Source organism: Drosophila pseudoobscura, chromosome X (assembly GCF_009870125.1).
Source record: "Drosophila pseudoobscura strain MV-25-SWS-2005 chromosome X, UCI_Dpse_MV25, whole genome shotgun sequence".
Lineage (NCBI taxonomy): Eukaryota > Metazoa > Arthropoda > Insecta > Diptera > Drosophilidae > Drosophila > Drosophila pseudoobscura.
Genome location: NC_046683.1, coordinates 67,254,034 through 67,267,780, shown reverse-complemented (window position 1 = coordinate 67,267,780; position 13,747 = coordinate 67,254,034). Strand labels below are relative to the sequence as shown.

The window sequence follows — 13,747 nt, the reverse complement described above, 5'->3', positions numbered from 1 at the left end:
CGAATCCGCCTTGGCTTGTGAACCCTGGCACCTGTGCAATAGAAACAAAATATGTATATAAATATATATACCAGTCTTTGCACCGAGATGGAGTCGAGAGTCTATTATAAATTGTGACCTCGGGCTTGTTATGGATAAAAAACAATCAGGCTCCCACGCACATGGCTCCATCCCCATTTCCCCATGGAAGTTCCACTCCTGATTTCTTCTCTGATTTAACATATGGCTCGAGCCCCAAGTTCTCCCCCTTTTTTTGTGTTGTGGTCCGTTGTGGCTCTGGCTCCCTCCAATCGATTGCACAATTTTCCGCATTGTCGCCCTCTCTGTCCAAGCAACCGGCGGCTACTTGGCCGCGCCCATTTCGTGTCCAAGCTGTGCCCACGGCCTGCATATGAAATGATGTGCGATATCCACACCAAACCACACATAGCCACCCACACTGCCCACACCACCCTAGTGCCTTCCCCTGAGATTCCTGCAAGAGCAATATTTACTGTCAAAATATTATTCGCGCATATGGACTTGAGGACGTAATCCATAATTGGTTTGACCATTGCCATTTCATCCAATAAGTTAAAATTGGTTCAGGGATTGACATAACGACCAGCAGAAAAAATATTCGATTGTAAAGAAAGGGTAGGAAAGGATTGAATATTGATTTGGGTTGGAGTAATTCAAGGAGTACGAGTAATGAAAACCTTTTAGTAGTCATTTTTGCTAACTTCGAAAGTTCATCCTTTAATCAAAACTCTTTTGATCCAATCGCAAATCGATGGGCACTTAAATTCATGTAGTCTTCCACAATGTTTCACCCATTCATCATGACCCGACTATGTATCACCCATGCATTTTATTGACTCAATAACTCAACTAGCCGCAAGTCGAATCCCTAAATCATCTGGTCTAATGCTCTTCAAATTAGTCGACCATTTGTCAGATCAGTGGCCCGTACCCCTACCCCTACCCGTACCCATTTCCATAGCCATTCCTATACAGCATCCATCCCCTCCAATATGAATCATTCCGCCTAATGAATGTGTCTGTCACTTGCTGTCAACACGTTGCCGAGGAAGAGGCGGCCCCCACAGTCCACGGATACCGATCCCCGGATCTCCATAACGCAGGGCAGGGCCCGTACTCCCAAATATGAAATGGAGCGAACGGCAGCTAGGAGATGGAGCAAAAGAGCCTCGAAATCTGCGGCGCGCTATATTTAATACAGAGTGACATTAATGTCAGGCATAATTAGTCGGGGAAACGCCAGCGGAAAAGGCACCAACAGAAAAAGAAAAGAGAAGAGAAGAGAAGAAAAACAGAAAATGTAGAAAAAGAAACAATCAAAAAACGATAAACGAGGCGAGCAGAATGGGCAACCAGAAATAATTTGACAGCCCTCCTGCTCCGACAGGGAGAAGATTGAAAGACACTGGGGCTGCGATTGAGGCTGAGGATGAGGCCGATCATCCGATGATGATCATTTTGTTATTGCAGCTTTCCGATTTTCAATTTGATTCATTTTTTTGGTACGTGTGTGAACCCGATGATCTATAAAATTCGACCTGGCCATGGCCTTTTGTCTAGGCGGCTGCTGTTCTGTTGCCAATTCGTAAACAAACAATTACCCAACAAAGCATCGGCAAATGGGCCAACAAAAAACCAAAAGACAGATAGACAGACAGATACTACCCAGCCAGAGATCTCCTATATCCAGCTATCCAGAGGCGGGAGCCGCTTTAGACACCTTCCGAAAGAATATATGCCTAGAATGCTTACAATGGGAACTCAAGCACGGTGGCATCTATCTATGTGTACGAGTATACCCCAGTCCCAGTGTATCCCAGCATATAACAGCTACCAAATCCTCCATTCAATTGTCTGTTTGGGCTAATCCCCGCCTGCGGCTTCGCACAGACAACTCAATACTCCGCTACAGTTGCGATTGCGATGCGCTCGGATTGATCTCCCGATCTCTTTGTAGTTGTAATACCATCCTAGGGGGTTCTGTTTCTGTTCCATTCTGTAGCCGGTTCTGCTCTGCTAAAAAACAGCCCCCAGACAGGGCTCGTGTTTGGCGAAAATTGTTCTTTTTTATTGCAGTGTTGACGCTTTTTCACACAGTACGCGAGGCGCGTGGTATATTAAAAGCGAATCAGATAAAAAATATAGAGGACAGTGTTTATATGGAGAGTGGAAAAGAGCAGATCTGATGGATGGCACAGTGGCTAATGCGGGAGGGATGTTTCAATCAATTTAAATCTATGAAAATGTGGATAAGGAGTACCTTTAATCTATGTACATATATGTCCCTGTTATAACTTACGTTATCTCATCATTTTTGGTTGAGCCCCCAAATTTTTGAAATCTTTTTTAAGTATTATCCCATTAAACAATCTAATATTTAGTGTTCTGTGATTTTTAATAGCCATTAAACAGCACTAGCTTCACCCCACTGTGCAGAGCACCAAGAAGGCACTGCCACTGAGACTCCTCCGCCTGCCTCCTGCCTTCAGATCGGTAGCCACAACTCGTGGCAACCACATGAACGGCGTCTGCAGTTGGGGGCGGCTAAGATCAAAGGCAGCGGCAAGAAGGCGGCCTGGAAAACGGTTAAATCTTTTGAAATGTGCGCACTTTTTGACACCCAATTTGTTTAGAAGTGTGCGCCCCATCTGGGGGATGGAAGGGAAAATGGGGGGCACAGCCTCCTCAAGCAGTTCATAAAAACAGGCCAAGAGATTCTCGTACAGGGAGTGAACAAGAGATATAGATAGGTATACATATATATATATAGAGAGAGACAGAGAGAGAGATATCGCATAAGTACGAGTATTAGTGGGCAGGTTTTTCTGCGAATTTCATTAATAAAACTGTCGAAAGTGCTACCCCACGCCCCTGGCCCTGCCCCTCCCACCAATAGGTAGAACAATCAAACGAAAACTTTTGATATGGCATTTTTGTTTTTAATAAAAATTCAAAAGATTTACACCTCCTCTACAACCCGTATTTCCACTTAAAATTCTGTAATAAGAAATATCATGGGGTTTAACAGTAGGAGTAGAAGGAGGTGTGTGGTGTAGATGTGGGGGCAGAGAGCATATTCCACTTAGTTTTTCATTCATGAAAATGAAAACCAAAGCAAACGCTTTATTAAGAATTTTTCCAGATAAAAATGGGAAAAATGGGATAATAATAAGTTTATTGATTTGGGAAATGCCACAAAACCGGATGTTTATACGGTACACACATCATCATCACCATCATCATCATCATCATCATCATCATCATCATCATCATCATCATCATCATCATCATCATCATCATCAACAACGATCATCAGATGGCAGATTGAAGGGATCTTTGGACTAAGAAACGTGTGAAATGTGTACGGGATTAGACGGGTTCAGCAGCACCGGAAGGCTGGTGCAGATTCCGATTCCCGATAGCCGATTTCCCCACTTTTCCCAGCGCCCAAATCCTAAGCAGCAAGTTGCCAAGTTGGTAAGTCAGTCCACTGCTTAGCCAAGATACGGAAATTCCCTCATCCATTGCCGTTTCCATATTGTCCAAAGTCAAAACATGCGGTTTTTGTGTTCGCGCATCAAGTTGGGAAAAGGCCAAAAACAGAGAAACATAGGATACAGAGGGCTCGATTTATTTGTTCAAAATGACTTTGCAAATGAGATTCGGATTCGGATACACATAGGCCTGACCAATGTGTCAATATTATCATGGGCCAGGGACTCAGACGTCGTCCAGGCGGCCGCCTATGCAAACAGCAGAACAGACCTACAAAAATTGAGCCTCGAACTACCTGCTGGGACATCGCGGCTCAGTGTCCATGTCGTAGGTGTGCATATTTCTGTTAATTTCCAACACCTTCGGCACTCAAATATGTCGGGCTCGCAACGTGACCTGTGGCCTCTGGGCTGGATTTGCTTTATGAATGGGTGTCCACAACCTGCCAATGGCCACATGTACTCATAATCGATGTGATTAGGCCGTGCCGTGCCGTGGACGTGGACCATCTCATGCCTAACCCTTGGGGAACCATAGACGAGACGAGAGCGCAATCAATAGTTCTCAATCGAGCAGCACAGGGAATTCGGTGACGTATTTGGACAGCCACTGACAGAGCAAGCAGCAGACCCAAAAGAAACAACCAAGATAAGTTTGGGTATTTCTTAGCTGGATTCTAGATGCTCTTTTCCAAATGACCAAGATATGTTTCACTAAAATTGTAGGGTGCTCTAGTAGCTTTAGCTGGATTAAAAGAAAAGTTATATATGTACTTAACTTGTATATTTATTATTTCAATCAGTAATCTAGCTAATATACTCTTTTAGAGCAGAGTACAGCATCGTCTTGGTCCAAAAATAACTGCATGACTTGGCGATAAATTATTGTTGGGCAGCGCAAGCCCAAAGGCAAGAGTTAGAGAAGGAAATGAGCTGCACTTAAATGCATGCGAGAAAACCACTCGATAAGCCAACAAGTGGATAAGAAGCCACCACACAAATGATGCCCAAACGAACTATCAATGTCAGTGAATTGGCAAAAAATGTAAACTCAATTTGTATGCAGGCCAGAGTCCGGTCCGAATCGACGACAAGGAAACCCTTTACTTGACACACCTCAACAACCGAACGACGACGACCGACCAACCGCTCAAGTGCTCCACCACATCCACATCCATGCTGCGTCTGCCTTTGCATTAATAGTACATACATATCTACTTATGTATGTGTGTGAGTGCAGTGCGGTGATGAACACCCAGTCGGATTGGGGTAAGCCGCTAAAGCATGCGTAACAATGGTCCCGGCACATCGATCGTTAATGATCGTTAAGGCAAAGAAGGACCACAGCGATGATCGGGCACATTTCGAATGCCCAAAGAGCTGGGGGCTCCATTCATTGATCGTTTCATGGCCCCAAATGAAGTGCTCGACAGGATAGGGATCGTTCTCTTCGATATCGGTTTTCATGATTACTCTGTATTATTTTATTTCGTACATGTGTGTATTCCTCCATATGCCCTTCATATTCATCTTAAGCCTAAATACAATACAAAGCGCTCACATAATTAGAATCTGCAGCCAACATTTTTGTTAATCAATATATCAATATACAGGGTGCGTAAATATTAAAGTACAGAAATATAAAATATAAGAATAAGATACAATTTTAAAGCGAATAAACCATATGCGCACATGCAGCGCAGCGTGAATACTTCTTAATACGTGCCATGCAGCTGGTCTTTTGAGTTTCCCGATCTCTAGCCAATAGTGGAATTTGATTTAAGGTTTAAACTTGTAAGCCACAAATGTGTCTAAGGTCCGAAAAAGGGGGCCGGGGTGGGGATGGTTAAGGAGGACTGCTTGCGGCAACACTTGTCTTTTCACAACAATTATCTAGTTTGATTTTGAATAATTCGCATTGGCATTCATTCGCTCTAATTCTTTAACTGAAAGACGAGTATCAAGATGATGGCCAGCAAAACGGCGCTCAGTATTCCCACCATTATCAGCTTCTTCTTGCGAACTTTGTTCTGCAAATACCGAAAAAGACAAATTAGAGATTATGCACTTCTCAGAATAATTCATCACTCACCCTATAAGAACTCGCCTTGCGGAGATTCTCCGTTCCCTGTGAGACGAAAATGCTGGTTTGCTCCACCTGCGACTCGATGGAGTCCACCGTCAGGCCCTGTTCGTAGACCAAGGCACCCAGTTTCTTATAGATCTCGTTGACACCCACAATATTGTTCTCCAACTCCCGGATGACCTGCTCCTGCTCCTCCAGCGCCTGCAGGTCGGCTTGCTCCTGAATTTGTGTCTGCTGCTGTTGTTGATTGGATTTTCGATTGAAGAAATTATCCTCGAAAAAGGAACCGTTATCCTGGCTGGCGCTGCTGTTAGAGCTGCCAGTGCCAGTGCGCGAGGAGCCGGGCGGACGGGCAATGTTGTAGTTGTCTCCTCTCGCCTGCCGCAAGGCACTCTTTTCAATGTCAGCCGTCTTCCGTTGAACGGCCTAAAATTAGCAAAAATCGCAATTTTGATAATGATTTTTTGATGACTCATACGAAAATTTTGCTTATCTTTGGGCGTAAACAAAGCCATACGAACCTGGAAGGAGGTCAGTGCCGCTGTAAACTCGTCCACCAGCCGATCGCGCTGGATTTTCAGGTGCCGCTCCTTACACTTGTCCACCTCATTGATTTGATTGTTGGTATCGTTTACCAGTTGGTTGGTGTAGGTCATAAGTTGGTGCCTGTATGGAGGAGGCATTTTAATGTCGCATTCTGACAATTTGATAACTTCCACCTGGCATACTCTTACTTACAGCTGTTTCTTTAACTCCGGTGAATCCTGTGGGGTGTTCAGCTGACTAACCATGCGCTGCATAGTTGATACTGAAAAACAGAATATTCGTATTAGTCATCGTCTTCCAAATGATGGCACTTTCTGTAAAACTGCACCATTTTGTTGGACTTTCAGAATGCTGGTGGCGATTATCTGCGCCAGACGCTGAAAGTCGATCTCGCTGAGGCCCCCTCCGCCGCCGCCAAGGCCACCGCCGTTCTCCATATGCTGCAAGTCCATGCTTTCGTAGGCCGACACCTTGCTGACCTTCAGCTTTTACGTGGCACACAAGAAGCAAGTCCTGCAAGTCAATTGGATCACAATTAAATTAGCCGCGTCTGTCCGCCAACACTTATATCATTATATGCGTCTCAGGTGAAGACTCTGTTCTATCTTTGTGTTTGTGTGTTGTTTGCGAAAGTGTCGCCCTTTGTTTAATGCCACCCACTTTTATTTGGTTTGCTCCGATTGTTCTGCTAGATGACCTTCGCTACGAATCTTTTATTTTAGCGCATCATTGACCAACAGATTCTACTGTTACAGCACACCCTATGATTTGTTTTTTAATGGCCAATAAAAAAAAAAAAACTATGCAAATATGCAATTTTTTGCTACAATCTTTTTCACAACCAGTGTGACCGCGGACTTATCGATAAAATATACCGACCGACCGTCAGAAATACACCAAAATATACCGTCTCATCTGAAAAATATACCGTAAATATACTGACGAATTCAAGTTCTAGATACATTTTCCTCGTTTTTAAAGTTCCGTGGAATATTACTAGCTATATAGAACATTTAGCCATGCCCACATAATTTTATCCGATTAATGAATCTATTTTCTAATTGACTGGTTTATTTTAAACACTTGCTTTTCTTGCATTCTGCGTATAAAGAGGTTTTAGCGAAAATGGTCAAACAAAAAATTTTTTGCCAACAATTTAGAGATTCCGTTAAATAGTTATGGTTAACTAAAACTCTTAGTTCTGCCCACATAATTTTATGCCGTTCATGAATAAATTGAGTATAAGACTAACTGCTTTTAAGTACTCCCATTTATTGAATTTTGACTAAAACAAAAAAAAACTAAAACAAGCAAGTTCAATAAAAAATATCAGTCGCAATGTTGCTGGTATTTGAAGACTTGATACGTGTGATATGCCTTTGTATACCTTATTTCGAAGATTTAATACAATCCTGTTTTCCGAACTGTTTTTGAACCGTAATTAATAAAGACCTTTTCTCAAATTGATATGTTTTAGACATATTTATACATATGATTTTTATCTTGTATATACATATATGTACATATATCTCCTGATACCAATTCTTGATCTCTGCAAGAATACAGTAAACTGCAAAATATCGTTGCGATATTTAAAACAGAGACTACAATATTTTGCCTTCTTTGAAGCCTGGGATGACAAACATATTCGCAATTCTATAATATCCAATTCCCCAGGCTATGCCCAGAAATATTTGCTTGAATTAGCACAATTTGTGTATGTCGTCAACCGGTTATTACCATTAAATACTCGTTTTTGATCTTCCCTCGAATATTATTAGCTATATATGTAGAGCTTTCAACTTTGCTCACTTAATTTTATCCCGTTGACGAATACATTTTCTACAAAATTAACTACTTTTAGGTACTTTCATGTATTATATTTTGACTAAACACGGTTTACAAGTTAATGTTGCCCGCAGCACTGTGTATGGAATGCGCAATGGTCTCTGTAAGAAGACAATAAGCTGAAATAGCTTTAAAACAGAGACTAAATTGTTTTGGCCTGTAATGACAAACTTGTCTCAATTCTATAATATCCTATCCTTTTCCTAGGTTTTTCCATGTTGCCGCAACAACGAACATTGCAAAACAACCGTTTTAACCGGTTCGTAGTTTGGCGGTATATTTAAATCCAACTCATGAAAAACTAAGTTTATATGGATATATTATATGTGGTGTGTATCAAGTACATATTAAAACTAACTTACTAGTACCAATTGAGGCCCGTTAAAGTAACCAACATGGCAAGTACCCTGCTGAATAGCATGATGGCAGGAAACGGCCGCGACAGAATGTTCGGATGTGTCGTGTTAATATTCCCCAATAATTGGGGCATATTCACCCTAAGTCGATATTCAAGTACAGTAATTAAGTACATAATTTAAAAGTATGGAATCAGCCTCATTGTTAACAACCGGGCCATTACCGACTCAAAAAAAAAACGACGAATTCCTCGATTTTGATCTTCCGTCGAATATTACTAGCTAGCTAAGACCGTCAGCTCTGAGCTCTTAATTTTATCCGATTATTACATCAATTTCCTACAAGACTGGTTAAATTTAAGTTCCCATGTTTATTGGGTTATTTATAAAATAGGCTTTAGCAAAAACAATTTCCATCAAATTAGTTTTCATTCATGGGCTTCATATTAAGATCGGTGAAGGACCAGCACTCCCAGGATCGCGAGGCTACAGACTGTCGATCGGTGTCAAAATCTCGATTTCGAAAATGAGGCCGAATTTCGCAAAATTTAATGATGTAACCATCATGATTTTTTGCGAAAATCGTGAAAAAATGGATGTACTTTATTCCGATTTCAGTTGATTGGCAGGATTCTCCCGATTACGGAAAGACATGCCTCGCCCAGATCGGCCGCCCTATTGCAGTGATATAGCGTGCAGAAGAAACCAGTATTTCAATTATACGGCAATCTTCGGTAGGCTATATATCAGACAATTAGAGCCAGATCGGTGAAGGGAGAACTCTCCTAGGATTGCGAGGATCCAGACTGTCGATCGGTGTCTCGCCCAGATCGGCAGCCCTATTGCAGAGATATAGCGTTCAGAAGAAAGCAGTATTTCAATTATACGCCAATCTTCCGTAGGCTATATCTCAGACAATTAGGGCCAGATCGGTGAAGGGACAACTCTCCTAGGATTGCGAGGATCCAGACTGTCGATCGGTGTCTCGCCCAGATCGGCAGCCCTATTGCAGAGATATAGCGTTCAGAAGAAACCAGTATTTCAATTATACGCCAATCTTCCGTAGGCTATATCTCAGACAATTAGAGCCAGATCGGGGAAGGGACAACTCTCCCAGGATCGGGAGGATCCAGACTGTCGATCGGTGTCAAAATCTCGATTTCGAAAATGAGGCCGATTTTCGCAAAATTTAATGATGTAACCATCATGATTTTGTGCGAAAATCGTGAAAAAATGGATGTCCTTCATTCCGATTTCAGTCGATTGGCAGGATTCTCCCGATCACGGAAAGACATGCCTCGCCCAGATCGGCCGCCTTATTGCAAAGATATAGCGTTCAGAAGAAACAAGTATTTCAATTATACGGCAATCTTCGGTAGGCTATATCTCAGACAATTAGGGCCAGATCGGTGAAGGGACAACTCTCCTAGGATTGCGAGGATCCAGACTGTCGATCGGTGTCTCGCCCAGATCGGCAGCCCTATTGCAGAGATATAGCGTTCAGAAGAAACCAGTATTTCAATTATACGCCAATCTTCCGTAGGCTATATCTCAGACAATTAGGGCCAGATCGGTGAAGGGACAACTCTCCTAGGATTGCGAGGATCCAGACTGTCGATCGGTGTCTCGCCCAGATCGGCAGCCCTATTGCAGAGATATAGCGTTCAGAAGAAACCAGTATTTCAATTATACGCCAATCTTCCGTAGGCTATATCTCAGACAATTAGAGCCAGATCGGGGAAGGGACAACTCTCCCAGGATCGCGAGGATCCAGACTGTCGATCGGTGTCAAAATCTCGATTTCGAAAATGAGGCCGATTTTCGCAAAATTTAATGATGTAACCATCATGATTTTGTGCGAAAATCGTGAAAAAATGGATGTCCTTTATTCCGATTTCAGTCGATTGGCAGGATTCTCACGATCACGGAAAGACATGCCTCGCCCAGATCGGCCGCCCTATTGCAGAGATATAGCGTGCAGAAGAAACCAGTATATCAATTATACGGCAATCTTCGGTAGGCTATATATCAGACAATTAGAGCCAGATCGGTGAAGGGTTAACTCTCCCAGGATCGCGAGGATCCAGACTGTCGATCGGTGTAAAAATCTCGACTTCGAAAATGAGGCCGATTTTCGCGAAAATCGTGAAAAAATGGATGTCCTTCATTCCGATTTCAGTCGATTGGCAGGATTCTCCCGATCACGGAAAGACATGCCTCGCCCAGATCGGCCGCCCAATTGCAGAGATATAGCGTGCAGAAGAAACCAGTATGTCAATTATACGGCAATCTTCGGTAGGCTATATATCAGACAATTAGAGCCAGATCGGTGAAGGGACAACTCTCCCAGGATCGAGAGGATTCAGACTGTCGATCGGTGTCTCGCCCAGATCGACAGCCCTATTGCAGAGATATAGCGTTCAGAAGAAACCAGTATTTCAATTATACGCCAATCTTCCGTAGGCTATATATCAGACAATTAGAGCCAGATCGGTGAAGGGACAACTCTCCTAGGATTGCGAGGATCCAGACTGTCGATCGGTGTAAAAATCTCGACTTCGAAAATAAGGCCGATTTTCGCAAAATTTAATGATGTAACCATCATGATTTAGTGCGAAAATCGTGAAAAAATGGATGTCCTTCATTCCGATTTCAGTCGATTGGCAGGATTCTCCCGATCACGGAAAGACATGCCTCGCCCAGATCGGCCGCCTTATTGCAAAGATATAGCGTTCAGAAAAAACCAGTATTTCAATTATACGGCAATCTTCGGTAGGCTATATATCAGACAATTAGAGCCAGATCGGTGAAGAGACAACTCTCCCAGGATCGCGAGGATCCAGACTGTCGATCGGTGTCTCGCCCAGATCGGCAGCCCTATTGCAGAGATATAGCGTTCAGAAGAAACCAGTATTTCAATTATACGCCAATCTTCCGTAGGCTATATCTCAGACAATTAGGGCCAGATCGGTGAAGGGACAACTCTCCCAGGATCGCGAGGATCCAGACTGTCGATCGGTGTCAAAATCTCGATTTCGAAAATGAGGCCGATTTTCGCAAAATTTAATTATGTAACCATCATGATTTTGTGCGAAAATCGTGAAAAAATGGATGTCCTTCATTCCGATTTCAGTCGATTGGCAGGATTCTCCCGATCACGGAAAGACATGCCTCGCCCAGATCGGCCGCCTTATTGCAAAGATATAGCGTTCAGAAAAAACCAGTATTTCAATTATACGGCAATCTTCGGTAGGCTATATATCAGACAATTAGAGCCAGATCGGTGAAGGGACAACTCTCCTAGGATCGCGAGGATCCAGACTGTCGATCGGTGTCTCGCCCAGATCGGCAGCCCTATTGCAGAGATATAGCGTTCAGAAGAAACCAGTATTTCAATTATACGCCAATCTTCCGTAGGCTATATCTCAGACAATTAGGGCCAGATCGGTGAAGGGACAACTCTCCTAGGATTGCGAGGATCCAGACTGTCGATCGGTGTCTCGCCCAGATCGGCAGCCCTATTTCAGAGATATAGCGTTCAGAAGAAACCAGTATTTCAATTATACGCCAATCTTCCGTAGGCTATATCTCAGACAATTAGGGCCTGATCGGTGAAGGGACAACTCTCCTAGGATCGCGAGGATCCAGACTGTCGATCGGTGTCAAAATCTCGATTTCGAAAATGAGGCCGATTTTCGCAAAATTTAATGATGTAACCATCATGATTTTGTGCGAAAATCGTGAAAAAATGGATGTCCTTTATTCCGATTTCAGTCGATTGGCAGGATTCTCACGATCACGGAAAGACATGCCTCGCCCAGATCGGCCGCCCTATTGCAGAGATATAGCGTGCAGAAGAAACCAGTATTTCAATTATACGGCAATCTTCGGTAGGCTATATATCAGACAATTAGAGCCAGATCGGTGAAGGGACAACTCTCCTAGGATCGCGAGGATCCAGACTGTCGATCGGTGTCTCGCCCAGATCGGCAGCCCTATTGCAGAGATATAGCGTTCAGAAGAAACCAGTATTTCAATTATACGCCAATCTTCCGTAGGCTATATCTCAGACAATTAGGGCCAGATCGGTGAAGGGACAACTCTCCTAGGATTGCGAGGATCCAGACTGTCGATCGGTGTCTCGCCCAGATCGGCAGCCCTATTTCAGAGATATAGCGTTCAGAAGAAACCAGTATTTCAATTATACGCCAATCTTCCGTAGGCTATATCTCAGACAATTAGGGCCTGATCGGTGAAGGGACAACTCTCCTAGGATCGCGAGGATCCAGACTGTCGATCGGTGTCAAAATCTCGATTTCGAAAATGAGGCCGATTTTCGCAAAATTTAATGATGTAACCATCATGATTTTGTGCGAAAATCGTGAAAAAATGGATGTCCTTTATTCCGATTTCAGTCGATTGGCAGGATTCTCACGATCACGGAAAGACATGCCTCGCCCAGATCGGCCGCCTTATTGCAAAGATATAGCGTTCAGAAAAAACCAGTATTTCAATTATACGGCAATCTTCGGTAGGCTATATATCAGACAATTAGAGCCAGATCGGTGAAGGGACAACTCTCCTAGGATCGCGAGGATCCAGACTGTCGATCGGTGTCTCGCCCAGATCGGCAGCCCTATTGCAGAGATATAGCGTTCAGAAGAAACCAGTATTTCAATTATACGCCAATCTTCCGTAGGCTATATCTCAGACAATTAGGGCCAGATCGGTGAAGGGACAACTCTCCTAGGATTGCGAGGATCCAGACTGTCGATCGGTGTCTCGCCCAGATCGGCAGCCCTATTTCAGAGATATAGCGTTCAGAAGAAACCAGTATTTCAATTATACGCCAATCTTCCGTAGGCTATATCTCAGACAATTAGGGCCTGATCGGTGAAGGGACAACTCTCCTAGGATTGCGAGGATCCAGACTGTCGATCGGTGTAAAAATCTCGACTTCGAAAATAAGGCCGATTTTCGCAAAATTTAATGATGTAACCATCATGATTTAGTGCGAAAATCGTGAAAAAATGGATGTCCTTCATTCCGATTTCAGTCGATTGGCAGGATTCTCCCGATCACGGAAAGACATGCCTCGCCCAGATCGGCCGCCTTATTGCAAAGATATAGCGTTCAGAAAAAACCAGTATTTCAATTATACGGCAATCTTCGGTAGGCTATATATCAGACAATTAGAGCCAGATCGGTGAAGAGACAACTCTCCCAGGATCACGAGGATCCAGACTGTCGATCGGTGTCTCGCCCAGATCGGCAGCCCTATTGCAGAGATATAGCGTTCAGAAGAAACCAGTATTTCAATTATACGCCAATCTTCCGTAGGCTATATCTCAGACAATTAGGGCCAGATCGGTGAAGGGACAACTCTCCCAGGATCG

The 13,747-nt window shown here is 43.4% G+C and overlaps 1 protein-coding gene and 1 long non-coding RNA gene across 2 annotated transcripts; one reads left to right on the top strand and one right to left on the bottom strand.

The window, feature by feature from the left end:
* The first annotated feature begins 3,155 nt into the window (after positions 1 to 3,155).
* Positions 3,156 to 4,288, top strand: LOC117184669 (uncharacterized). The gene is made up of 2 exons (XR_004470083.1): positions 3,156 to 3,498; positions 3,570 to 4,288. It is a non-coding gene; the product is annotated as an uncharacterized lncRNA (long non-coding RNA).
* A 696-nt stretch (positions 4,289 to 4,984) lies between these two features.
* Positions 4,985 to 7,010, bottom strand: Syx7 (syntaxin 7). Its single transcript, XM_001354153.4, has 6 exons — positions 6,808 to 7,010; positions 6,476 to 6,660; positions 6,340 to 6,409; positions 6,123 to 6,267; positions 5,608 to 6,027; positions 4,985 to 5,545 (listed from the first exon to the last, which is right to left on the bottom strand). The coding sequence occupies exons 2-6, from the start codon at positions 6,597 to 6,599 to the stop codon at positions 5,450 to 5,452; spliced, it is 855 nt and encodes a 284-aa protein (XP_001354189.1). The 5' UTR covers positions 6,600 to 6,660; positions 6,808 to 7,010; the 3' UTR covers positions 4,985 to 5,449.
* Between the last annotated feature and the right edge of the window lie 6,737 nt (positions 7,011 to 13,747).